We start from the raw sequence: 27,954 nt of genomic DNA, 5'->3' as shown, positions 1-27,954 counted from the left end.
TTATTTTTTTTTTTTTTTTTTTTTTTTTTATCGTGAAACCAACAACTTCTTTAAAATAGACACCTGCCTGAGGGGAAAATGAAGGAATTTGTTGACATATTTTTAAACGTGCTTTTTTAAAAGACATAAGAGTTTTGGTAACAGGACTGAGAAAAATGCATCCATCTTCCACTTTAAAATAGTGTAAAAAATTAAATAAAGTTACCTGAGATGGATCATACAGATTTTAAATAGTTAAATATGTGTATTACTAGATTCAGTCTTAAAAAAAAAAAAAAAAAAAAGATAGAACATGAAAAATGTTTTGGAAGAGTTTTGGAAGCAAATGGCACCCATTCGATGGAATGGCCCACAGAAACTTATTTGAAGCTTTTTTATTTTCCTCCACTGAATGAAGTCATGTTTGATTGAGGCCAAATGAATACCATATAATCACAATAAATTCTTAATAGAAGATTTCTATGGGGTTCAATGGCAGTATTACGCAGTGTTGGGAAGGTTACTTTGGAAATGTAATAGGTTACAGATTACAAATTACTTGATTTAAAATGTAATAAGTAGTGTAACTTTTCAATTACTTTATTAAAGTAATGTAACTTATTACTTTTAATTACTTTTTGATTACTTTTCTAAATTTCTAATATTTTCAATTGTTAATCATTTTGAAACATTTAAACCAGGCAGAGTGAACCTTACAGTAGCACTCAACACTGATCACTGTCAGACTCTCAAAATCCTTCATCACTTGAATTAAGATTATAATAAGGGATAATATACATCTTTATTTTGCGATAACAACTGGCTGAATGTACATTATCCCACTTATTACACAGCTGCTAATAGATTATTTAGATGTTTCGTGTCAAAATTATTAGACACGAAACACTGATGTGTTGAAATATTTGAACAAAGCTTCCACAGAGAAATCAGTTGCTAGCAAACGGCAAGTTCAAACTAGACATTTTAGGGATACAGTGCAGTCATACCAGTTTTCTTACACAACATTTCACCACATAAATAATTAGGTAGTAGTACTAGTTTGTTAGTTATCTTATAATCCATTACAGTGTACAAAAAAAAAAAAAAAAAAAAAAAAAATGGCAGCAGTTGCGTTTGTATGGAACAACAGAGCAAGTCCATGATACCAGGATGACAGAATTAAGAAATTGTCCACATAATATTGAATTAAGCTTTAATATTTTATTAGCTAACCAAACACAAAGCTTCCACCAAGAAAAATTATCAAGCATATAGCACTGACTTAAGTTCCCCCAAATGAGTCTGAGCTGTGTAATAATTTAATTTAAAGCACGCCCCAAATTCAGACTTTTTTTTAACTTATATTTTTGGGCTTTTTATGTCTTTTATTGTGCTAGGACAGTAGAGAGATGACAGGAAAGAGCTGGGAGGAGAGAGGGGAGGGGGATCGGCAAAGGACGTCGAGGCGGGAATTGAACTCAGGTCACTGTGAGCGCAGTTGCGCTATATGTCATAACAAGATCATAACATAAATAACATCATAACAAGAAATAGTTTAATAGCTATGATACTGGGTTTGAAATCAAATGTTTGCATAGTTATGACAGAAAACACCAGCATCTAACAATGCCTTGGAAAAAACAATCTTAAAAAATAAAGTTTATGCATAAACCCAAATAGGAAATAAAACAGTTATCGAATAAGCCTGTGCCCTATTCTGTGTCCTAAACTCCTGAAACACTGGTGTCTCATTTTAGAGAAGTCAATGCAATTTAAAAGAAGTCAATTAAATCTGTAAGTGGGTGTGTGAAAAAATTCAGATGTAATCCCCTTTGTAATCACTGGCATTTTTCAAAAGTAACTGTAATTTAATTACACATTTTTTTCTCAGTAACTGTAACTAATTACAATTACATTTATTTTGTAATTAAATTACGTAATTCCGTTACATGTAACTAGTTACTCCCCAACACTGGTATTACGGCATGTGTATTTCTCACAGCCCGTCTGCATGTGCTATTTATTTACTGGCTGGTGTCTCTGAAACGCGGTTTGTTCCTCCGTAGTCGCCGTCAGCAGCTGGTCAAAGGTCAGTCCAGTGCAGCAGGCAAGATGGATGTCAACCAGGCAAAACAAGAGCATCTGCTCGCATTAAAAGGTACTGCGAGTGTTTACCTTTCTTACTAGAGTACCGACACAGCAGCTGAATGTCTGAACAGTGCTGCAGCTTTACATTCATTCAGAAATATCGCTGAAATACACGCTGTAGCTGTGAATCATCTCTGCTAGCTGCTAATGCTAAACATTTCTGCTGAATACAGAAGACACTGAATCTCAAACCTGCTGCAGTTTATGAAGTTTGAGGCAGAGGACATGTGTACTAGTGTTTATTTCTATGAAAAAGTCAGTAACGTTATCAGTTATCGGTCAGTTAACGAGCGTCTAACGTTAGTTGTTTTCCGCTGGTCTTAATAATGACAGCTGATGTTTTCATCAGACAGATCTCTGTCTCTTAATCAGTCTGGTATTGAATGAGATGATAGAAAAGCACTTAAAAGTGATGCTTTTATATGTATTTAATGTCTTGTGTATCAAATGAATGAAGAACAATAAATGATTTGATTTTCAGTAAATAATTTTAATATTTGTTATCTTGGTATATTTAGTACTACTGAATCAATGTTGTTTTAGTACAGAATTAGTTTAGAATTTTTATTTTTTTGGAACCAATAAGAATTTTTGCATTTTAACTTTGTTTTCTTGATAATTATTAACCCTCACTCAGTTAAAGCAATTAAAGGTCACATTTGTGTTGTGATCCTCTGCAATCATTCACATCAGTGAACATAACTTTTTTAAATGGATTGTATGTGCTATATTTTCAATAAAATTTCAATAATATTTTTGTTTTGATATTGTGTATTTTGATGGGACTTAATGGTATTAGCCAAAATATCTCTAAATTATACACCATTTATTTTTTATTATATTTTTAATTATTTAATTCATAGTTTAATTATTTATTATTTATTTTAATTATTAATTCCTGTTACTAAATAGTTTTTCCTTAAAAAATAAATTAATTATTTTTTAATTAAGTTTGGTCCGTTATTTATTCCATCGTTTAATAAATTACATCACCAAAAATTGATAAGCTTGAAGTTTGAGTTGCCTTTAAAATTAAAAAAAAAAACTTTTTTTTTTTAACTTTTTTTTTTTTTTGATTGTGAAACCAACAACTTCTTTAAAATAGACACCTACCTGAGGGGGACATGAAGGAATTTGTTGACATATTTTTAAACGTGCTTTTTAAACATATGTGTTGTGATCCTCTGCAATCATTCACATCAGTGAACATAACTTTTTTAAATGGAATGCATGTGCTATATTTTCAATAAAATTTCAATAATATTTTTGTTTTGATATTATGTATTTTGAGGGGACTTAATGGTACTAGACAATATTCATCTCTAAATTATACACCATTTATTTATTTATAAAATAATATAAATGTTAGGAAAAGATAATATTGTTCTTAATTAAAAATAATAACATCTTGTACAGGGGTGCTCAGTCCTGTTCCTGGAGATCTACCTTCCTGCAGGGTTCAGCTCCAACCCTGATCGAACACACCTGAACAAACTAATTAGGATCTGAAGGAGCACTTGATAATTATAGACAGGTGTGTTTGATCAGGGTTGGAACTAAAGTCTGCAGGAAGGAAGATCTCCAGGAACAGGATTGAGCACCCCTGCTCTTGTATAATAATAAACACTAAATGTGTGTAAACACTAGATGCCAGTATAGTATATAGTAGTATACACACACATTTTTTTTTATTAATATTTACTGTGTCATTTTGACCATGAAGATCATAATTGTGACTTTTTAGACCATTTAGCCTTTTCTGATCATGTCTGCATTTGCATTTTTTCCTGTTGTTCATATCGCAAGTCCTACACGCGTCACCAGGTTTCGTACCAGTCTGATTAAGTAAAAAATATAATAAAATATAATTCAAAACATAAACCTTTTTAAACTAAATGATTAAATACTATCAGAGGGTAAGCACAACTGTAAGTGCAATTGTAGGATCATTGTAGTGTTGTAGTACGAATTTAATTTTATGCTGATTTCAGTTATATTGGTAATAAAGTGTTATGTCTGAACATGATATTTTTTCATTACTGTATTACATTTAGCTAAATACAGTTTAAATGTATTTAGCTGTCATGAAAATAATTACAGAGTGCAAACAATCTTAGGACTCCTGACACAGTATAATATTATTAGGCTAGATATTCAGAATTTGGTGATGACATTCAGGAAGACATTTATCTATGTAGTAACTTAATACCTTTTAAACTATATGAATCACTTTTTAATTGCTCGATTGGTCTTTGAATCAACTGAGCATTTAAAATTACATATGTATAAGTTGTTATTATTATCAACCTTAAATATAAACATTGTAACCATTTTATATTAATGATTTAATTGTGTTTCTCTCTCTCCAGTGATGCGGCTGACCAAACCTACGCTTTTTACAAACATGCCGGTGACGTGTGAGGACAGAGATCTTCCAGGTACAATCCAATCACACTTACATTAACCATGATTTTGTACTAATCAAGAAAGATTTAAATAAAACACATATTTTTATGAAACCAGATACATTTAAATTAAATTCATAGTTCATTAATTATTATTAAAAGTAGAGGTACTTGAACTGTTCACTATGAAGGGCTAAAACTAAAAACTACATTTTAAAAAATGCATTTAAAAAATCATTAAAATGCATTATAATCTATACATTTCAGGTAGGGCTGCACGATTAATCAAATGCGTTTATGAGGCGCGCTTAGTCAGTAAAGCCGGTACTTTGATTAGTAGTAAAGCTCCATCAGGTGCGTTCAGCTGGAGCGGCAATTAATACACAGAGCCGTAAATCACTGACAAGCTACGCCAAATCGCGCTCATAATCGAATGTGATTCATCTGCGATTATGAGCACGATTTGGCGTAGCTTGTCAGTGATTTACGGCACCTCACTATTGTGGGTGTGATGCCACACTGACTCGATTTAAAAAAGGGGATATTATTTTTACAGATCAATTAAAATGAATTTTTGTCATTATAGGGTAGGTATGTACATACACTGCCAACACACATTAATGTTCAAACAACATGAAAAAGTGAACTTTGCATCCGATGACCCCTTTAACAAAATTAATTAGTACTACAGAGGTGGCACAGAAGAGCACAAAAGTGGCTTGTAGGTGTATTTTCATGTTTAATGAGGCTCAGAGGTGGCATGAGTGCAATCAAACTCATAAATTCATGTTGAGATTAATGTTTTGAATATAAAATTTTGACTAGAAATATTAAATGATTTAAGTAACTAAAAGATACTTTAAAAATGAAACTAAAACTGCCAGTAGGTGGCAGCAAGTCAATGATTTAATTACTGAATCATTCATTCATTTGATTCAAAAAGCAAATGACTGTCTTTATGGATGGGAAATTGAATCATTGACTCTCTGGATTTTGTTTAAAAAATCCACGTTCATTCACAAACTAAACTTGTGTTTGAATGTAGATGCTCAGCGGCTCAGTTGTGACTTGTTTCAGACTATTTTTGACATGAAATAGAGCAAAATCCGGCAATATTTTTACAGACAGACAATGTAAGTCACTTAATATTAACTTCTTGCTTATTTAACTGTTGTATTAAAATCAATCTCTCATTTGCAAACTCCCTTAAGAATCATTAAAAGCTGTCACTCGTGATCTCAAGTTCTATTATATTCAACAAAGCTCAAAAATCAATCTCTTATTTACGCTCTCTCTACACTTTGTTTATGAAAGGATTCGTGAAATATGTCTGTGATGCATTACACAGTGTTGCAAAACATTTGAAGCTCCCCTCAGCACAAACACAAATATTCTGATCGGGTCAGTCGCACTGGTGCTCCATTTATTGCCTGCGGCCTTGATTTGGGCATCTCTGGTCTAAAGTATTACATTGCAACATTTGTTGTTGTAATGCAACACATCAGCCAGTATTGAGCTTCTCTGAAAGCTATTAGCAGCATCTCTGTGATCCCTGCTATAATGCCTCCTCCTAGTATGGCCGTATGATAGATCAGCAGTTTGCAATGTTTGTTTTCAGTTGCAGGTAGCGATGGCTCTGAAAGGCGATCTCCAGCAGCCGTCCTCCAGAACCACATGTCACTATGACAGTTCTGAGTAGCACTTCTATATATAAAAGGAGCTGAAATATGTCCCCCTATAAATCAGCATGAATGAGATTGTAATGCTGGAAACATGAAGTGAATGGAGAACATCAAACACCACCTTGTGTTATGCTTTTAATCTGTATAAATAGTCAACAGAAGCATAGCTTGCCTCTAGTTCAGTTATTTCTTGCAATCTGATGATTTATACAATGTTGATGTTATATTTGTCATACATGAGATACATCTGGAGATTTATAGATGTTGGCAAATCATGTCAAAAATAGCTTCCTATGCATAAATAACACACATATAAAATGATCTATTGATTTAGATGTCTAGTGCAATCTAAGTCTAAGCGCCGGCTGTCACTCAAAGGTTTTACAGCTCAGCATATCACATGTCTACAGGTGATTTGTTTGTACGACTCATGAAAGACGATCCATCGACCGTCAAGGGGGCAGAAACACTAATCCTCGGGGAAATGCTCACGCTGCCACAGAATTTTGGGTAATGCTTGTTTAATAAAATCAGATTATATGCATATTGATAACTGAAAAGTTTTAGATTTATTTTTGGTTTTGTTATGAGGTCATGGCACTTTCCACAAATATGGTACACTTACATACAGACATATTTAAATGATTTAGAGGCAAAATGTCAAAAAAAAAAAAAAAACCTCTTAAAATGTTATTATGTGTAGTTAGAACTATTAGATGTGTTTAACTGCAATAAAAATGGTAACACTATTTACTAGTTGCCTATTATTAACATATTGGCTGTTTATTAGTACTTATAAAGCACATATTCTGCATGACCATATTCTACATCTCTAATCCTACCCTATAAACTTAACAACTACCTTACTAACTATTAATAAACAACGAATTAGGAGTTCACTGAGGTCGTAGTTAATGGTTTGTAAATAGCAAGAATTGGACCTTAAAATAAAGTGTGACCAAAAATGTACTTTCATTATAATTTAATTTAGTATGCATCAAATGTCTGTATTCCTCACCCCGAATCAGAAAATATGCAATTTTCTAGCAAAATAAAATGAATAAATAGTGCTAGAAATTTGGGTAACACTTCAGGATAGGTCATATTAATTACATTAGTTAATGCATTCATTAACAGTGAGCAATGCATTTGCTGTAGTATTTAGTAATTTCTTTGTTAAAATTACTTAATAAATATACAACTATTCATTGCTATTTTTTTTTTAAGTTCATTAAATAATATTAACAATACAATTTTGGTTGTAACAATATCTTGGTTAATATTGACATTAACATGCTTTAGAAATTTGTTGTTGTTTATTAACTAATGTTAACAAATACAGCATCATTGCAAAGTGTTACCAGAGATATAAAAACTTTACTATAAAAGTAGTTTTAATACATTAATTGTCTTGTCTTAATTATGCACCTTATAATACATTGTACAATCTTATGAATAATAGTAACTATAGTTAATACATAGTTATAACACTTACCAATTCATTGTTACACTGTATTTTAAATTTTCGTCATTATTTATGACAAGATATAATGTATTATGAATAATTTTAATGCATGATACATAAAGGCTTTCTGAAAGTGATTAAAGTGCTACCCAAGTTTATATATATATATATATATATAGATAGATAGATAGATAGATAGATAGATAGACAAGTTTTACAAAAATTGCAAACAACACATATAAAGAATAGAAAGTAAATCAGTTGGTATAGTATTTTTCGCCTGACCTCCTGAGGTTAATGATCATCGTTTTCTGCTGGTTAAGCACCTCAGGTCTTATTCTGTGTCCTGTTCGTGGAAAGTGGCACATGCCTCTTTGAATCTCTAAGTACTCCAGCGATTCCAAATATGCATTCTCATCGTTTCCTATACAGAAATATTTTCCTTGGCGAGACCTTCTCCAGTTACATCAGCGTGCACAACGACAGCAGTCAAGTGGTCAAAGATATTCTCGTAAAGGTGACTGCTCATGGCAAGTAATGGAGTATCTTCTGCAGCTGTGGCAGCTGTTTTGTTTCACGATTCCCATGATTCTCTCCTCTCACAGGCGGACCTGCAGACGAGCTCCCAGAGGTTGAATTTATCTGCTTCAAACTCTGCTGTTTCAGAGCTCAAGCCCGAATGTTGCATTGATGATGTTATCCATCATGAGGTCAAAGAGATCGGGACACACATGTACGTAACTTTTGATGGACTTTAGTTCTCAGTAATATAATGCTGGTTAGTATTAATATAATAAAGGCTATGACAGTTTTTAAAGGAGAAGTCCACTTCCAAAACAAAGATTCACATATAATGCACTCACCCCCTTGTCATCCAAGATGTTTATGTCTTTCTTTCTTCAGTCGTAAAGAAATTATGTTTTTTGAGGAAAACATTTAGAGATTTTTCTCCATATAATGGACTGATATGGTGCCCCGTTTTTGATTTTCCAAAATACAGTTTAAATGCGACTTCAAATTATCCCAAATGTGGTTGTAAACCAGTTCAGCCGAAGAAGAAGGGTCTTATCTAGCGTAAAGATTGGTTATTTTCATAAAAATAATACAGTTTATATACTTGTTAATGTCAAACACTCATCTTGTCTTACTCTGCCTGACCTGTTTTTTATGTTTTTACACTTATGATTGTTTTACGCTTTACTGCGCAATCTAATCCGTTTAATATTGACTCAACAACACTTGATTTAAATGTCTACTTAATCTTTAATATTTGGCCAGTTCTTTATGACAGAAAAGATACAGCCACTGTAAATTCTTGAATATGTGGACGTCAAAACGTGTAAACTCAGGATTTTCCTCCATATAATGGACTTCATTGGTGCCCCGACTTTGAACTTCCAAAATGTAGTTTAAATGCAGCTTCAAAGGCTCTAAATGATCCCAGCCGAGGAAGAAGGGTCTTATCTAGCAAAACAATCAGTCATTTTTTCGGAAAATAAATTTTTTATACTTTTTAAGCACAAAAGCTTGCGTAGCACAGGCTCTGGGATGCGCATCCACGACACTACGTACTATTGAATCACAAAGGTCACGCAGAATGTAGGTGGAACTACAGACCCAGTGTTTCCAAAGCGAACGCACAAAGACTAAGAAAGTGCAAGTAAGTTTGTAAACGCTGTTTACAAACAAAAATGTACAACAATGTCCTGCTCTCAAGTTGTTGGAGAAAATAAGATGGAGTTTTTTGCCATACTCAGTACACAGACGATGAACATACACATGATTCGTATTAGTGATGGGAAGTTCAGATCATTTTACCAATTTGGACCTTTGAGTCTCGTTCAGCAAAATGAACGAATCTTTTTTCGAGTCATTTCGTTCATTTTAGCAAAATATACTTAAAATGTTGCATGTTACTTCCCTAACACATCTACTGCTTACACATATGTTGATCACACTACAAACAAGACAAAACTATAATGTTATAAGAAACAGAAAAGATTAATTCATTGTTTACCTGGGTCTTTAGTCTATGATTAGCATGGATGCGCATCCCAGAGCCTGTGCTACACAAGCTTTTGTGCTTAAAAAGTATACAAATTTTTATTTTTTGAAAAAAGTAACCATTTCACTAGATAAGACCCTTCTTCCTCGGCTGGGGTCATTTAGAGCCCTTTGAAGCTGATTTTAAAAAGCATTTTTGAAGTTCAAAGTTCACCAGTGAAGTCCATTATATGGAGAAAAATCCTGAAATGTTTTCCTCAAAAACCTCAAAAAAGAACATCTTGGATGACAAGGGAGTTGAGTACATTATTTGTAAATTGTTGTTCTGGAAGTGGACTTCTCCTTTAAGAACAGTTTCTCCGGTAGGAACTAATGCGCAAGCGGCAATCTCATTGGCAGGTGCTGGCCTATTATGGTCCCTGTTTTGATTTCACCAAATCAGTTTGAACAAACACAGACAACGTCATTAATATTCATGAACCCAACAGCTCATTAATCCTTAGTGCGTTTTATATTATTATTAGTAGTAGAGTTTGTAGTAGTTTTGTTATCTTATCAGTATTATTTTTAGTTTTTCCCCCTTTTTTATAGAAAAACTAAATTACAAATAATATCTTAAGCACCACCACCAGTCAGTTCAGACAACATGACAAATGTGCATTCATACATGGTTATTCTAATTACTAAAGTTCTAATTACTAAAGTTTAATGCTAAATTATCATAATGTAATATTATAATTCTTGACTGACTGATGCTAAATGTACTTTCAGATATTTAAGAAACTGTGCCACTAAGCTTATATATGTGACCCTGGACCACAAAACCAGTCTTAAGTCGCTGGGGTATATTTCTAGCAATAGCCAAAAATACATTGTATGGGTCAAAATTAATGATTTTTCTTTTATGGCAAAAATCATTAGGAAATTAAGTAAAGATCATGTTCCATTAAGATATTTAGTAAAATCCCTACTGTAAATATATCAAAAATTATTTTTTTGATTAGTAATATACATTGTTAAGAACTTTATTTGGACAACTTAAAATAATTTTTTTGCACCCTATACAATATGTACCTTTGCAAACTATACATTAATGGAAAGCTTATTTATTCAGCTTTCAGATTATGTATAAATCTCAATTTTGAAAAATTAACCCGTATGACTGGTTTTGTGATCCAGGGTCACATATAATAGTATATCAAATATTTAATATTAGCCTGGTACGTAAACTAAAAAAATAATTAATTTAATTTATTTAACATAATATTGGGGGCATCCAAGTTGAGCTTTTATAGTGATGTAGCTCAGTTACTGTTTGTGAGAAGTGACTAATAACTGTAACTAATTACTTAAACGCTGCTTGTCATCTGATTCCAGCTTGGTCTGTGCTGTCAGTTACACAACTCAGACTGGAGAGAAGCTTTACTTCAGAAAGTTCTTTAAATTTCAGGTGAGCTCATTTCATCCTCCGCTGATTCATTCTGTGCTGTGATTGGACGCGAAGCTTCACACATCACTCGCAAACCATTTCGCACAGAGCCGAGACTTTTAATTTACACTAAAGCTTAACATTTGAACTCCAGCATGAGATCTCGTGCTGCTCAGTTCATCAGAAGATAGTCAGCAGAGCATTGTGTTGAAGAACTGAAGCTACGTCATTGAAAGCAGTCTTGAGTTGTGTGTGAAATTGAATTTTACATGGATTCTGCTGAGGTGGAATCAAACTGCAGCTCCAACTTCAGTTTTAACTCTATTCTGAACCAGGTTCTCAAGCCTCTAGATGTTAAAACCAAATTCTACAATGCTGAGGTAAGTTTACATTTACTACTTTGATGTGTTTTTGTAACATTTGGAGAATTATACATGCAAAAAATTACACACTTATCGTCTATAGTGTTTTTTTCATGGTCATACTGTTTAACCATTCCTTCGCTGCTTATATATTCAATAATTTATAGTGAGGCTATGCTTTTTAAGAACCCGTTTTGTACATTTTCATTTGATATCTCTTTTGTAGTGTGTGTGTGTTTCATTCATAATTAGTTGTTTTGTTCACATTTATGCTGCTTCAAGAAGAAAACTGACATTGTCATTTTCTGGTGCATGTAACCTTCACTTCTCTAATGTTTATTTTTGTGTTTTATTCCTCCATTAGAGTGACCTCAGTTCAGTGGTAATTGTTTTCCCTTCTCATTGCAACTTTTTTTTCAGCGTAACCTATTTCTTTCCTCCTTCTGAGTCTTTGAAACAAGCAAGAGGAAAACACAAGAAAAGTATTTTGATAATTGATAGATTTATTAATGGACAGAACAGAGCTGATATGGAAATATAAGGCTAAGTTCAGAAATCCAAACCTATTCCATTAGTGTTTTATACACTACCAAAAGTTTTTGAACAGGAAGACAGTAATGTTTTTTAAAGAACTCTCTTTTGCTCACCAAGCCTGCATTTATTTGACCCAAAGTACAAAAACAGTAAAATTTTGAAATATTTTTAATATTAAAAATAACTGTTTTCTATTTAAATATGTCTTTAAAATGTAGTTTATTTCTGTGATTTCAAAACTGAATTTTTAGCATCATTACTCCAGTCACATGATCCTTCTAATATCCTCATTTGCTGCTCAAAGAACATTTATTAGATTTTTTATTATTATTTTTTTTTTTAACATGTTGATGACTAGAAAGTCCAGAAGACCAGCATTTATCTGAAATAGAAATCTTTTGTGAGATTATAAATGTATTTATCATCACTTTTGATCAAATTAAAGCATACTTGCTAAGTAAAAGTATTAATTTTCTACAATTTCATTTGAAAGCTTTTGATTGGTATAGTGTATAATGTTACAAAAGCTGATCTTTGCATCTTTCTATTCATTAAAGAATCCTGAAAAAATGTACTCAACTGCATTGATAATTGATAATAACAATAATTCTTGTTCTTGAGCAGCAAATCAGCATATTGTAATGATTTCTGAAGGATCATGTGACACTCAATACTGAAGTAATGATGCTAAAAATGTAGATTTGATCACAGGAATAAATTACATTTTAAAATATACTCCAATATAAAGCAGTTATTTGAAATATTAAAACTATTTCAAAATATTACTGCTTCTGCTGTATTTTCGATCAAATAAATGCAGGCTTGGTGAACAGAAGTTACTTTTAAAAAACATTAAAAATCTTTTGACTGGTAGTGTATATTTAATAAGTAACTTGTGTATTTTTATTCATTGTTTACTGAAAATGCAAAACTGAATGGAATTTTCTATTTAAAGCTAAAAAGTTAACTTTTTTTATTGTAATATTTTAAGTAATGCTGATTAGAGGTCGACCGATGTATCGGTTTTGCCGATTAATCGGCACCGATAGTTGATTGGCGGAACTATCTGTAATCGCAAAAATCCATGCCGATGGTTTTTTCCGGTTTGAGTTTGTTGCTGGAGCGGCTGAGAAGGTTGTCATTATACAGCAAAGTCCCTATAGTCTTTGTTATACAGCACGAGAGCAGCCACTAGTGCTGGAAATCACTGACGGCACGTGCCGTTTGTTTAGACACGTGACACAGAGAGCAGGACACTTCAAAGGCGGATTTAAAACATCGACAACGAAACGGTGTGTCCAGTATACTGTAGTGCATGTTTTCATGTCATTACTAAGCAATGAATTTGTTGACTAGATGCTACAGTAGTGGAGAAAGGACAGCAGTATACTTTTGCCCATTTGGTGATCAAATAAAGTCTTGTAGACGCCGCTTGAATTGAATGCGATGCGTCCAGTGTGTGTGATACCGGATAGTTGTGAGTTCTTCTAGATGCAGTGCGGCACTTTTGTCCAGTGTGTTACTAACATATTTTTACATTTTGATTAGATAACCACAAATGTTTTAGAATAGAAGCAGTTAAATTGTGAAAGTACACAATATCCATATGTATGCAATTTCAATGCTGTGGCCTTTGTGTAAATATTTAAAGATGGCCATCTTTAGCTTGCTTGTTGATGTACTGGTAATGTGGTAACTCTAATGATCAATATATAATTAATAATTTTTTATTTTACAAAGTATGGTTCAGTAGGCTACTTTTTTTTTTTAATAGTAGAGCTCTATTTATTTTCCGTTCAGTATCCATTTTAAAAAATATTGGCCGATTAATCGGTATCGGCCAGTGTGGTCCAACATAGTTATCGGTATCGGTAAAATCCAATATTGGTCGACCTCTAATGCTGATCATCTCAAAAAGGAAATTAAACAAAGTGAGATAAGAGAAATATTTTTCTTCAGTTTTCCTTGACTTGTTTCCTCTCAGTGCTTTTGCTTTACCGCTCACTCATCTGACCAGCGCTAAACTAAATCAATTAAACATGTCTGACTCTGGAGAAAACAGATATTCACTTTTTTGTTTTCTTAGACTGGGAAAAACTGATGCTTGTTTTGAATTGATATTTTATGCCGTTTGCTTGGCGTCAATGCCAAAAACGTTTCATGTACCACTGTGTACACTATCTTATATTTCATTATTATCAATTGTAACGGTGTTAAGAGTTTAAAGACATGCTGTGACGTGTTGTAGTCTAACTGTAAATGCATCCTTTTAAAATGGTTGTTTTTTCGGTTATTGAATTAATCAGGCTTGGCATGGGATCTTTGCTTCATGCTGGAACAATAACAATACTTCTGTCAAAAGGTGCTGTTGATCCACAGGCATGAACTAACCTCCACTTGTAATACCAACTTGAAATAATACTAATCTACCGGCCGGAGATCAACTGGGCAAACAGCTGCTTTATTTGGCTCTCTGCAAAAATTCAACAAATTTCACTTGGACTCGTCTGAAGAGCTTGATTTGATGGGCCACATTCACAGACCTTTACATGATATTGAATCAAATTCAGCAGCTTTGACTGTGATGTTATGAACACACGCTATTAGTTGATCATTAATGGTAAATGTGATGTATTCATATGCGTTAAGTCTTTATGTGCAGCCCGTCAAATAAAGTCTCTCTCCAGGGTATTGTGTATAAAATATGAATGTACATACAGTACAGTACTGCATGAAATCTTATCAGGGCTGAGTAAATGACTGAATGTCAGCAGCTGGTCTGATTTGATGCTTTTGACCTTTGACTCTACAGACGGATGAGGTGTTTCTAGAGGCACAGATCCAGAACATCACTACATCTCCAATGTTCATGGAGAAAGTGTCTCTGGAACCTTCTATGATGTACAACGTCACTGAACTCAACAGTGTGTCTTCTGACATTGAAAGGTAACATTTACTTAGATATGTATCATTAGCGACATTTTGTCTATGTACACTACCAGTCAAATGTTTTCGAACAGTAAGATTTGTAGTGTTTTTAAAGAAGTCTCTTCTGCTCACCAAGCCTGTTTATTTGATCCAAAGTATAGCAGAAACAGTGCAATTTTGAAATATATTTACTATTTAAAATAACTGATTTCTGTTTGAATATATTTTAAAATGTAATTTATTCCTGTGATTTCAAAGCTGATCCTTCAGAAATCATTCTATTATTCTGATTTGCTGCCTAAAAAACATTTACTATTATTATTGTTAAACTTTTTCATGTTTCTTTGATGAATAGAAAGCTCAGATCATCAGCATTTATCTGAAATAGAATGTTTTGTAACATTATAAATGTCTTTATCATCACTTTTGATCAATTTAAAGCATCCTTGCTAAATAAAAATTCTAATTTGATCACCACATTAAATACTTTTAAAAAATATTCAAATGGAAAGCAGTTTTTTTAAATAGTAAAAATATTTCACAGTAATACTGCTTTTGCTGTACTTTGAATCAAATAAATGCAGGCTTGGTGAGCAGAAGAGACCTTTTTAAAAAAACATTAAAAATGTCACTGTTCAAAAACTTTTGACTGGTAGTGTATTTGTGAAACAAATGTTAAAAAAAAAAAAAAAATGCTCTTCTTTTGAACTTTGTTCATCGAAGAATCCAGTATGAAATCAGCATATTAGAATAATTTCTGAAGGATCATGTGACACTGAAAACTGGAGTAATGATGCTGAAAATTCAGCTTTGATCACAACAATAAGTTAGATATACAATATATTCAAATAGAAAGCAGCTATTTGAAACTGTAATAATAATTCATAATATTAGGTTTACTGTTTTTTTGTTTTTGCTTTTGTTTTTTAAATCCAATAAATCCAGAAATGCAAACTTTTGAATAGTAGTGTAGGTAAATAATATTTTGGGTTGAATACAGTTTATTTTACATACACATCAGTAACATGTTGTCCAAGTTGACTTGACCCTTAGATCCTTAGAGTCTATGGAGCAAGAAATTGCAATGTTAAAAATCACACAGTTTCAAACATTACACATTTTAACATGAGACTAGAGACAAAATTACAGTCAGTCGTGCAACTCTTGCTTTATGAAAAATACAAGCTTCACAAATCTGCTTTTAATTGTTCTGGAATGTCTTGGCCCATAGACTTTTTTTTTTTTTTAAGTGCATTACAATAAATGAGATAATTGTTTGCTTTGTTGTCTGATTGTTCTTAGGTAAATAACTAGAAGAATAACACCTGTTTGCTATACAAATAGTGCTTATGGTTGTGATGATAAATTAATATAATAACATACCAATTTGCGTTTTCTGATATACTGAGAGACAAAACAGAAGGATGGAAATTGATTTTACCCACAAACTTGCTACACAATGGTAAATGTGACAGCACCTTTAAATGGTTCAGAAACATACTTGCTGATATTATTAAACTTGTATTTCTACAGCGAATCAACATTCGGAAAGATGTCGTATCTGCAGCCACTGGACACGAGGCAGTATTTGTACTGTTTGAAGCCCAAGCCAGAGTTTGCGGAGAAGGCCGGAGTCATTAAAGGAGTGACGGTGATCGGCAAACTGGACATTGTGTGGAAAACCAACCTTGGGGAGAGAGGACGTCTACAGACCAGCCAACTCCAGAGAATGGTACACTGGCTTTAGCATGAATTTAAAAAAATATAAATAAATAAAGACTTGCTACAAGAATTCACCATATGATGAATCAAATGAATTATTTCATGAGTCCTTTCCACACAAATCATCAAGAAAATGCTTGTGGATTATGCAGAACACATTTAATTACAATGTTAGGGAAAGTTACTTTTAAAAGTAATGCATTACAATATTGCGTTACTCCATGAAAAAGTAACTAATTGTGTTACTTTTTATGAAAAGTAATGCATTACATTATTTTTGCGTTAGTTTTTGTCATCTGGGCTGGGCTTGCTTATTTGTTTTTCAATAACAAAATCCCAGAAGTTATATTTTTGGCAAATTTAAAGGCCCTTCCCAGGGTTCCCACAGGTCTGTGAAGTCCTTGAAAGTTTGTGAATCTAAAAAAAAAAAAAAAAAAAAAAAACATTTCAAGGCCCTGGAAAGTTCTTAAAAATGAACATGCATAGATACAGGTCCTTGAAAGTGCTTGAATTTATTTTGTGCAAGATGTTTTCTGGAAAAAAAATCCATATTATTCCCTCCGGTCCACTAATGATTTATTTCGCCAACACTTCACGGCCTATGCACACTAGTTTGCTTGATTTACATTCGTTTTGTGCATTTACACATTAAGTGTTTCCCACGTGAGGTACTTCGTGTTGTCATGATGTTCACGCACGCGCAAACCTGCTACAATGGTACCTCAGTGTTTCACAGACTCACCTATTGCAAAAAGAGGCTGTGAAGTTCAAATAAAATGCTTTTTTTGCATAGTGTTTGACGCATGAAAACTGTAACAATGTATCTTACAAGGCAATAGATGTAACTTTGCTCTACTTGAAATATATTCCCACATTAAAGGAGAAGTCCACCTTCAGAACAGCAATTGACTGATAATGTACTCACTCCCTTGTCTTCCAAGATGTTCATGTCTTTTTTTCTTCAGTCATAAAGAAATTGTGTCTTTGGAGGAAAACATTTCAGCATTTTTCTCCATATAATGGACTGATATGGTGCCCCGAGTTTGAACTGCCAAAATGCAGATTAAATGCGGCTTCAAACGATCACAAATGTGGTTGTAAATGATCCCAGCTGAGGAAGAAGGGTCTTATCTAGTGAAACGATCGGTTATTTTCATTAAAAAAACAATACAATTTTAAATACTTGTAAATGTCAAATGCTCGTCTTGTCTTTCTCTCCCTGAACTCTGTGTATTCTGGCTCAAGACAGTTAGGGGATGTTGAAAAACTCCAATCGTATTTTCTCCCTCAACTTCAAACATCATTTCAAAATCATCCTACATCACTGCAGAAGTACCGACACAGTCTTTACAAAGTGAACATGCAAAGAAGATCAAACACCCTTAACAAAAAAGGTAAATCTGCGATATAGGACGATTTTGAATTTGAGGGAGAACATGAGAGAGTTTTTCGACATACCCTGTCAAAAAAAACTGTTCAGACAGAGTAAGACAAGATGACTGTTTGGCATTAAAAAGTATATAAATTGTATATTTTTATGAAAATAACTGATCGTTTCGCTAGATAAGACCCTTCTTTCTTGGCTGGGATCGTTTACAACCGCATTTGTGATCGTTTGAAGCCGCATTTAAACTGCATTTTGGAAGTTCAAACTCGGGGCACCATATCAGTCCATTATATGGAGAAAAATGCTGAAATGTTTTCCTCAAAAAACATAATTTCTTTACAACCGAAGGAAGAAAGACATGAACATCTTGGATGACAAGGGGGTGAGTACATTATCTGTCAGATGTTGTTCTGGAAGTGGACTTCTCTATTAAGTCCTTGAATTTGAGGATATTGGACCTGGAAAGTTCTTAAAAGGTCCTTGAATTTGAAGTTAACCAAGGTGTGGGAACCCTGCCTTTCACACCAAAAGTGAAATGAATAAGCCTCAGGCTGAAGGAAGTGCCTCTCAACATGGGGACAGCAGAGCTGTCAATGAATAAATGGGAAAACAAAGTAACTTGCATTACTTATTTCAAAAAGTAAATCAAATATTTAACTGCAAATTTAAAAGTAATGCATTGCTTGAAAAAAAAGTAATCCAATTACATAACTTGTAATGTAATGTTACACGATTCACTCCAATCTTCTCTTCTAGGCTCCTGGTTACGGTGACGTCAGGCTTTCTCTTGAGTTGATCCCAGACACGGTCAATCTAGAGGAGCCCTTCGACATCACCTGTAAAATCACAAACTGCAGGTAAAAGTATTACTGTGAGTCTGTCTGGGCGTCAGTTCTGTACTCTGTGAGTTTTAACCGCTGGTTTGTTCATTCTCAGTGAGAGGACCATGGATCTGGTGCTGGAGATGTGTAACACTCGCTCCATTCACTGGTGTGGGGTTTCAGGCAGACAGCTGGGTAAACTCAGCCCCAGCGCTTCCCTCTCCATTCCTCTCAAACTACTGTCCTCCGTCCAGGGTTTACAGGTAAGCGAAACTCAGACATGATCAATGGCCTTTTTAAAGCATGTATGTCACTCTGGACCACAAAACCAGTCTGAAAGCTGAATAAATAAGATGTCCATTGGATGTATGGTTTGTTAGAATAGGACAATATTTGGCAGAGATACAACTATATGAAAATCTGGAATCTGAGGGTGCAAATAAATCAAAATATTGAGAAAATCACCTTTAAAGTTGTTCAAATGAAGTTCTTAGCAATGCATATTACCAATCATAAAATATGTTTTAATATATTTACGGTAGAAAATGTACAAAATATCTTCATGGAACATGATCTTTACTTAACATCCTAATGATTTTTGGCATAAAAGAAAAATCTATAATTTTGACCCATCCAATGTATTGTTGGCTATTGCTACAAATATACCCCAGCGACTTAAGACTGGTTTTGTGGTCCAGAGTCACATATATCAGAGGCAAAATATCAAAGTTAAAGGGATAGTTCACCTAAAAATGACAATTCTGTCATTAATTACTCACCCTCTTGTCGTTCCAAACCTGTAAGATCTTCGTTAATCTTCAGAACACAAATTAAGATATTTTTGATAAAAATCCAAGAGCTTTCTGACCCTGCATAGACAGGAATGTAATTATCAAGGCCCAGAAAGACAGTAAGGACATTGTTAAAATAGTCCATCAGTGGTTCAGCTATAATGTTATGAAGCTTTATTCAACAATTTCTTCTCTTTTATTCAACAATTTCCACGTCAGTCTTTGACACGCGTTCACGAGAGTACCACGACACATGACTGTTGTCACATGGACCATTTTAACAATGTCCTTACCTTGAACATGTCAGTTGCGTTGCTGTTTATGCATGGTCAGAAAGCTTTTGGATTTCATCAAAAATATCTTAGTTTGTGTTCTGAAGTTGAACAAATGTCTTATGGGTTTGGAACGACGTGAGGGTGAGTAATTAATGACAGAATTTTCATTTTTGGATGAACTATCTCTTTAAGGAATCCTTTTCAGTTTTTACTGAATTATATATCCAAAAAATTCAACAGAGTCACATAACAGAGGACTTTGAAGCCACTCAAAGTCTCCTCCTCACCATCCATTATGATGATATAGACACACGTTCCTCTTCTAGGCAGATTTGTAACATCTTTAGTTGATCTGAACTTCTTAATTATTGCCCTGATGGTGGAAATAGGGATTTTCTTACAGCCACTTTCTATTTTGTGAAGCTCAACAATCTTGTTCTGCACATCAGAACTATGTTCTTTGGTTTTACTGCTTGTGATGGACAATTGAGGGAATTGGGCCTTTGTGTTCCTCATATTTAAAATCTTGCAACCTCCTAGCTCCACCCTGGTGTGCTAAAAAAAAATGTAAATATAAATGGGAATATATTTCAGTGATATTTTACTCTACAAATTTCTACGGGTGCCAATACTTGTGACCAACGTGAACTAGAGAAAAATATCTATTTCATAATGAGATTTCCCCCGAATTTCCATCGTTTTACTTCAATGAAAGGTTAGAATTTTGTGATTTTTTTTTTTTTTTTTTTTGAATGAGAGATCAAAAGGATGAACTATGCAGATTTATTTCCACAGCTGCCTTTGCTCATATTTACCAAGAGTGCCAATATTTGTGGAGGGCACTTTTTTTAAAATCTCACAATTCTGACTTTTTTCTTGCAAATGCAAGTTCATATGTCGTATTTCAGACTTTATAACTTGATTTAACTCAACAATAGTGAGTCTATCCATTCTGAGGGGAAAAAAAGCCAGAAGTGTGGGGACATAAACTCAAAAGAGAGAATGACGAGTTTATTTTACTTATCAGAATTGTGAGATAAGTGCGAGAATAAAGTCAGAATTTTGAAATATAAACTAAAATTGATCTTTTTTTTTTTTCATTTCGAAATTCATTCGAAAACTGGTGTTTTCTGCCACCAGATATGAATTGTGCTGCTTTTTCTGTTTTTTAGAGCATTTCAGGACTGAGGCTAACAGACACCTTCCTGAAGAGGACGTATGAATATGATGACATCGCACAGGTCTGTGTGGTGTGTCCTTACACCAGTCCAGAGAGCTGAAACCCCTGTGGCATTTTGCACTGTCTGTGTCAATGGACCAACTCCCATCTGTTCTGCATCTATTAATATAACACCTTTTGCTCTTTACCTTTAAGGTTGTTTTAAAATATCATTTTTTAAAGCTTAATCATGATTTTAACTGTCTGTCCATGTAAATAAAACATAAATTAAAATGTATGTTAAAAAAGGCATTTGGAGGCACATTTCTTCTGGATAATAATAACCAAACGTCATAATGTTTAACACAAAGGACGCTGACATCTGACTGATTTCAGGACACATTTATTAACATTATTTTTTGACAAAAACATTGTACTGCTCTGTTTTATAAGCATATTACATAAGCTTCAATCACTCATCTGACTGCAAATATCAGATTATGGAGCATGCAAAAGAAAACTGCAAAGGGTGAGATTATGAATATGCTTATTATAGCAATATTTTGCTGTCATTACGGATGAATCGAACGGCTAAACAAACAGGACTGGTGAAGCGGCCGATATAGTGATTATCACACACAAATGCCTCTTTTGTTCCTAAAACGAACAGAATATATAGTAAAAATAATCAGAGAATGTGTTACAGAGACAGTTCAACCAAAAAATGACAATTCCGTCATCATTTGTGAATTGTTATTTTAAGACTGAACTATCCCTAAAATGTCCTTGGATATTAATAACCATGGCCCCACATCTAGTTAATAGGCACAAACTTATGATCAGTCATTCGTTTAGTAAAATAAACTCAACTCTGATGTGTCGTTACCAGCTACATTCATAAAGAGAGGACTGAAACGTTATCTACACAGACAAACACAAAGAAACCTCATTCGGGTATTAAGATAATGTTCTCTGTGTATAAGGTGATTTTAAATGTGTTTTTTTTTTCTCTTCACTCCTGATGCCTCCATATAAAGTGCCATGCCCTCCATCTCGGGTGATTTAAACGATTGCACTCACGACTCTTCTCCGCCCGCCCTCCTTCGGTTCTTGATCCTGTATAGACCAGAAGATAGAGATTCATAGTTTTCATAACTCTGCAGGATACACAGTGGCATAAACATCAAAATCCTGTCCATTTATTAAGAGGTGTGAAGAGTACCTGAAAACCATACTCGAATTAGGGCTGTCAAACGATTAATCACGATTAATCGCATACAAAATAAAAGTTTGAGTTTGCCTAATATATATGTGTACTGTGTGTAATTATGTATATATAAATACAAACACATTTATATATATATTTAAGAAATATTTACAAGTGTATGTACTTTTATTTTTATATAATTTTTATTATATATAAATAAAAATATTTTGTACATAGATAACATATTTGCCTTAAATATATACATTCATTTGTGTGTATTTATATATACATAAGAATTACACAGTACACACATATATTAACTTAAACTTTTATTTTGTATGCGATTAATCGTTAGACAGTTCTAGTAGATTCCTTTTTACCTAGTACGGCCTGGATATCTAATTTTAACAATACTTACATATTTTACTTGTAATTAATGTAGGCTCAAAGATGCATTAGTCCTCAACAACTACGAATGCAAGTGAAAACCAAGAACCAGTTGATTTATTTTCTAAAATCAAAATGAAACTGAACACCTCAAAATATCAATAAATCAAGGTTGTCACAACAGCCTCTTAAAGTCTCAGTTAAGCTCAAGCACTCAAAAATTTGTGGATTTATTCTGTGATTTTTCCGTATGCATTGCGATTTTCTCTCAAATCAATTCTGAGCTTAGTTTTTAACAGCATACGGCATTGTGTGCTTTAGAAATAGCTGTAGAATTGCTTCCAGTTCCTTACACACTTCAAAGTTTGAAAAGGTTGAAGCGAATTGCAAGAGTGTTCACAGTGGGCTGTTTACACTAATCTTCTGTCATAAAAGCTTAAAAACTGACATGCAAGTACATTTAACCTCTTGCACACAAGCACTCTTCTTTCTGAGCGTTTGAGTGTGCGGTTAAAAACTAGATTAGAGCGCCATGTGCTGTTAAAAACTAAGCTCAGAATCGACTCCAGAGAGAATCACAATGCATTCGGAAAATCGCAGAATTGATCCATGAATCGATTGATTGTTCTACCCCTAGTACATATACTTGTTTAAAAAAAATGTAGTCAAGTGGACAGTAAAAGTTGCTAATATCTTTGATACTCAGTAAAGTTGGCAAAAACATACTTAAGTACAGCAACTAATTACATTTACTCAAACTTCTTTTGCAACATTTTTGCAAAATTCTATTAGATTTTTGGGTAAATTATCCCTTTAACAAAAGCAAACGTGAAATAAAACAATTTTCTAAAGCATCCATGCCACCTTATCTCACTTCTACAAGATTACATGATTACAGAAAAATCTAAATACTGAGAAAATCACATTTAAAGTTGTCAAAATGAAGTTCTTAGCAATGCATATTATTGTTTTTATATATTTACAGTATGAATTTTACAAAATATCATCATGGAACATGATCTTCACTTAATATCCTAATGATTTTTGGCATAAAAGAAAAATCAATAATTTTGACCCATACAATGTATTGTTGGCTATTGCTACAAATATACCCCAGCGACTTAAGACTGGTTTTGTGGTCCAGCGTCACATATATTAGTTTACAGATCATGCAAAACGATATTACTCTACTTGCATGTTTCATGACACTTTCAAAGTGAACGGTGCTAAATTGTGTTCTGTTTCATTTGAAGCAAATGAATGAATCTGGCTGCATTTTATAAAGGTGCTTGATGTACATGCTGCTGTGGTTCAGAAATGGAATGTCTGGTGAGTGACGTTAAAAGGTTAATGCTATTTCGCATTTGAAAACAGACCCAAAGATAAACCAGTCGATTGTCGTAACTGGTGTTTGGCTAGACTTGTTCCTGAGCACTTTATGTAGTAATTACTGTGCTGTACCAGGTGCGCTACTGAGCGAGTTTACTGCTTCAGAAAAGTCATACATATGGAGCTTACATATGGAGACTCCTTTCTTCTAAGTAATAACCACCAATTAACCAATTATGGGTGAGTAAATTGTGGAAGAAGTTTCATTTTTGGGTGAATTATGCCTGTTACAAAACCAAACGAGAAATAAAAAACAAATTGCTGAAGCAACTATGTCATTTTATATTGCTTATACAAGTCTTTGAGCTCTTTTATCGAGTGTTGTGACATGTTTTACGAGACTTGTTCCTGAGCACTTCACATCACAATTCCTGTGCTGTACCAGGTGCGCTACTGAGCAAGTTTACTATGTCAGAAGAGTCATACATAAGGATGCACCGATACCGATAGGTATTGGGCCTGATACTGAACTCCTGTAAACATACTCTTACTCGTTAAAATGCCCCGATACCAAACGCTGATACCACATCATGTGACAAGTGCGTATGCAGGCAAAGAAACACGGACAACAAAACAACAGACAGCAGAATTGAGTCATTAGAGATTAAGGATGTCTACGAAGTATATGTATGCAAGTAATATAATAATATTAAACATTCAGTATTAAGCTTGTTTAACTGGTGCGCATCAGCTGATAGGCAAAGCACGCAGACTGGATTGAGCGTGCGGCGGCCAAGATGTGCGGGCTTGTCGAGTTAATATCCCGCCTTGACATCACTGGAAAGTTTGTAGTTCGGAGAGATATGTCAAAAACAATTTAAGTAAATCAATGCACAAGTTATTTAATGGTATAGAGACAGAGGGAGTGAGAGAACAGCCTGTGTGAAATGCGATAGGCAGTACTGTACTTGCGCATGTTTTGCTTGCTTCACAAGTGTTTCTGCATTATTTGAGTCGCTTTAGATTATATCCCAAATAGCAGCATATTTCAGATGAAAAAACGCTACTTATATTTCTGAAAATATCAGAGTTAGGAGATTCATAATGAGTGGTTCGCGTGATTACAGTACAGAGCCGCTGCAATAGAGCAGTTTAATGCTATTAAATTGAAAATGATGTATAGAGCAAGAAAAAAAAAAAACAGTGAAAGTAACAAAACACATTTTAATGGGCATAATTAAGTGTAAAAATAAAAATAACTAAGGGATATTATAGTCAACCCAAAAATTATTCAGACAGCAGATATACACCATCTTTTGATAATTTTTTTTTTTTTTAGTGGGTGCAGGACACAGTTTATGATAATGTGATCGAAATAAATTTTGGTTTAACTGTATTTATTTGATAAATGAAGTTAACCAACTAACATTATACATATTCTTTTAGTTTCTGTAACCTATATTTTACAAATCTACCGGTAAATTTTGAAATATCGGTATTGGTACTCGGAATCAGCAAGTACCAAAAATAAAAGTATCGGTATCGGGCGAGTACTGGAAAATGTGGTATCGGTGCATCCCTAGTCATACATATAGAGCTTAGTTTACAAATATTAGTTTACAGAACATGCAAAATTATATTACTTTGCTTCTTGCATGTTTTGCAACACTTTGATGTATATGCTGCTGCGGTTCGGAAATGGAATGTCTGGTGAGTGGCGTTAAAATGTTAATGCTATTTCGCATTTGAAAATCGACTCGAAGATAAACCAGTAGAGTTTCGTAACTGGTGTTTCACGAGACTTGTTCCTGAGCACTTCATATTGCAAGTGCTGTGTTGTACCAGGTGCGCTTCTGAGCAAGTTTACTACATCAGAAAAGTCATACATTTGGAGCTAAGTTTAAAAATTTTACTTCACAAAGCATGCCCTATGGTAAAAGTGTTTTGAAGCACAGTATTGTTCAAAGAACCAAGCAAAAATAAGTCTTTATTAGTTAATAATCTGCCCCGTTATCATAACTGGTGTGAAAAGGAATTAAAGTTGTTGCCATTTTACTGCCCCTAGTTTTCATTTCAGCTGAAAAATGAATAAAACAAGTTTTATTAGAACTTGCGATGCATACATTAGCACCACAGCTCAATGTGTTACGCTGTGTAAATGTTTTTTTTTTAAGACATCCGCTGTAATTATAATTTGTGTGAAAAACTATTTGTGTGCTGCCTCTACTGTTCAGTTCAACTGGAAAATGCAGTGAATTCTATGTATAGTTATGTTTTTGGAGTTTTGCAAAAATACAGGTGAAGGCATGATTTTTCCTATGAGCCTTGAGTTAGAAACAACATAAGCTGTATTTGAACTTGAGACATTCACATGAGCAGCACAACTCAATATGTTGCACCTTAACAAGTGTGTTTACTCCCATTAAGACTGCATGCAAGTATACATACTGGCGTCTCAGACCTGCTGGGATCAGGAATGTTCCTCGGCGCTGCCGCTGAAGGAACGACTCCGGATGTGGTTCCTCAGCTGTTCGATCAGTTCTGGATTCTGCTGCTGTATCTGCTGGGCGAACTGCTGTCCGCTGAGAGAAACACCAACACACAGAACATCTCAAACCACAATCTCAGAGTCCTAATTTATGTGACACATCAAAGCATCATGCTACGTTTGCTGCTGGTGCAGCAGTATATTATACACATCACCTTTGAATATCAGTGTAGCACATCATTCTTAAAACCGCTAGTGGAACACATGTCAAATCAATCAAAGGTCAAAGAGTAGATGCTCACGCTTCAATGAGACTGGATATGTCAGATAATCCACCCACTCCGGCTGCAGGTCCCCCCACCGCGTTAGACATCATGCCCGACATGCTGGTTTTGGACAGTTAATCACAAACACACCGTGCCGTGAGATGATATAGTGTGTGTGACCTATGTTAAGAGTTTGTTGTAATATTAGCTGTTTAAAGGGACAGTTCATCCAAAAAACTTTCATTGAGCAAAGCTCAGCTGCATGTGTTTGATGCATTCAAAAACTCATTTGTTTTCACTTTTCAACCAAGTATAGTTGAGTTTCCAGTTATCATACTTGATGTACACCATTTATGTGATAAATGTTTACATGTGAATAAAAGCTTTAAGGGATAGTTCAACCAAAAATTAAAATTCTGTCATTAATTACTTATCCATTTTAATTAAATCTTTTAATTAAAAGGGATAAACTTCTCATTTCAAACGGATTACTTTTATCATGTTCTTATGTACTTTTTGAAGCTTGAAAGAGTTGATTGCTTAGACTTTTAATGGATGTACGAAAATGAAGAGAGAATAATTTGTTAAAGGGTAAAAGACTGATGGATTATGAATGACATGAGGTTGAGTAAATGGTGACAGAAATTGTATTTTTTGATTAACTTTCCCTTTAAATGATCACTAAGGCATAATTTGTAAAATATACCACAAATATGCATATATGAGTGTAAATTATTAAACTTACAGTTGTTGCACCTGCTGGTTTTGCATCACACTGGCAGCCTATAGTGAAAAGAGAAAGTGGATAAAAACATTGTTTATTTTTTAAAAAGTTTCCTTTAGTCAATGTATGCTAGCTTAAAAACCATCAAAATAAACCTTTAGCAGATATACATGAATATACAAAAGATTGTGACTTTTTGAAAAGAAATTCTGCATTGAAGTGATCAAAAATTACAGTAAAAAGATTGATAATGTTGCAAAAGATTTATTTTTCAAATAAATGCTGTTCTTTTGCTGATGATAATCAGAAAAGTTGCTTGAGCAGCAAATCAGAATATTATTATGATTTCTGAAGGATCACGTGACTGGAGTAATGATGAAAATTCAGCTTTGATCACAGGAATAAATTACATTTTTCTATACATTTCAAAAAAAAGAAGGCAGTTCCTTTAATTTGTAATAA

At 33.8% G+C, this 27,954-nt stretch overlaps 2 protein-coding genes across 5 annotated transcripts in view; one reads left to right on the top strand and one right to left on the bottom strand.

The window, feature by feature from the left end:
- Positions 1-2,063: 2,063 nt before the first annotated feature.
- On the top strand, positions 2,064-21,712 carry trappc13 (trafficking protein particle complex subunit 13). Of its 2 annotated transcripts, XM_051121955.1 has the most exons (13): positions 2,064-2,137; positions 4,497-4,565; positions 6,625-6,724; positions 8,112-8,196; positions 8,285-8,412; positions 11,061-11,133; positions 11,448-11,492; positions 11,839-11,856; positions 14,821-14,954; positions 16,470-16,668; positions 18,802-18,902; positions 18,982-19,129; positions 21,105-21,712. In XM_051121955.1, exons 1-13 carry the CDS (start codon positions 2,092-2,094, stop codon positions 21,210-21,212), a joined length of 1,254 nt encoding a protein of 417 aa, XP_050977912.1. In that variant the 5' UTR covers positions 2,064-2,091; the 3' UTR covers positions 21,213-21,712. The 2 variants fall into 2 exon arrangements, with proteins under 2 accessions (XP_050977912.1, XP_050977913.1); XM_051121956.1 differs by lacking the exon at positions 11,839-11,856.
- sgtb (small glutamine rich tetratricopeptide repeat co-chaperone beta) overlaps positions 21,478-27,954 on the bottom strand; it is an 18,661-nt gene continuing 12,184 nt past the window's right edge. The window contains exons 9-12 of one of the 3 annotated variants that reach the window (XM_051121961.1): positions 27,514-27,551; positions 26,805-26,888; positions 26,463-26,596; positions 21,478-22,207 (exon numbers count right to left, since the gene is read on the bottom strand). In XM_051121961.1, coding sequence (XP_050977918.1) covers positions 26,485-26,596; positions 26,805-26,888; positions 27,514-27,551 — 234 coding nt within the window. In that variant the 3' untranslated portion in view covers positions 21,478-22,207; positions 26,463-26,484. Of the gene's footprint in view, positions 22,208-26,462; positions 26,597-26,804; positions 26,949-27,513; positions 27,552-27,954 lie in introns of those variants that run through there. The other 2 variants (XM_051121962.1, XM_051121963.1) reach the window with 2 other exon arrangements.

This window comes from Labeo rohita, chromosome 10 (genome assembly GCF_022985175.1).
Source record: "Labeo rohita strain BAU-BD-2019 chromosome 10, IGBB_LRoh.1.0, whole genome shotgun sequence".
NCBI classification, from domain to species: Eukaryota; Metazoa; Chordata; class Actinopteri; order Cypriniformes; family Cyprinidae; genus Labeo; species Labeo rohita.
Note: the sequence above shows the minus strand (reverse complement) of the source record. Positions and strands in the feature narration are given on the sequence as shown.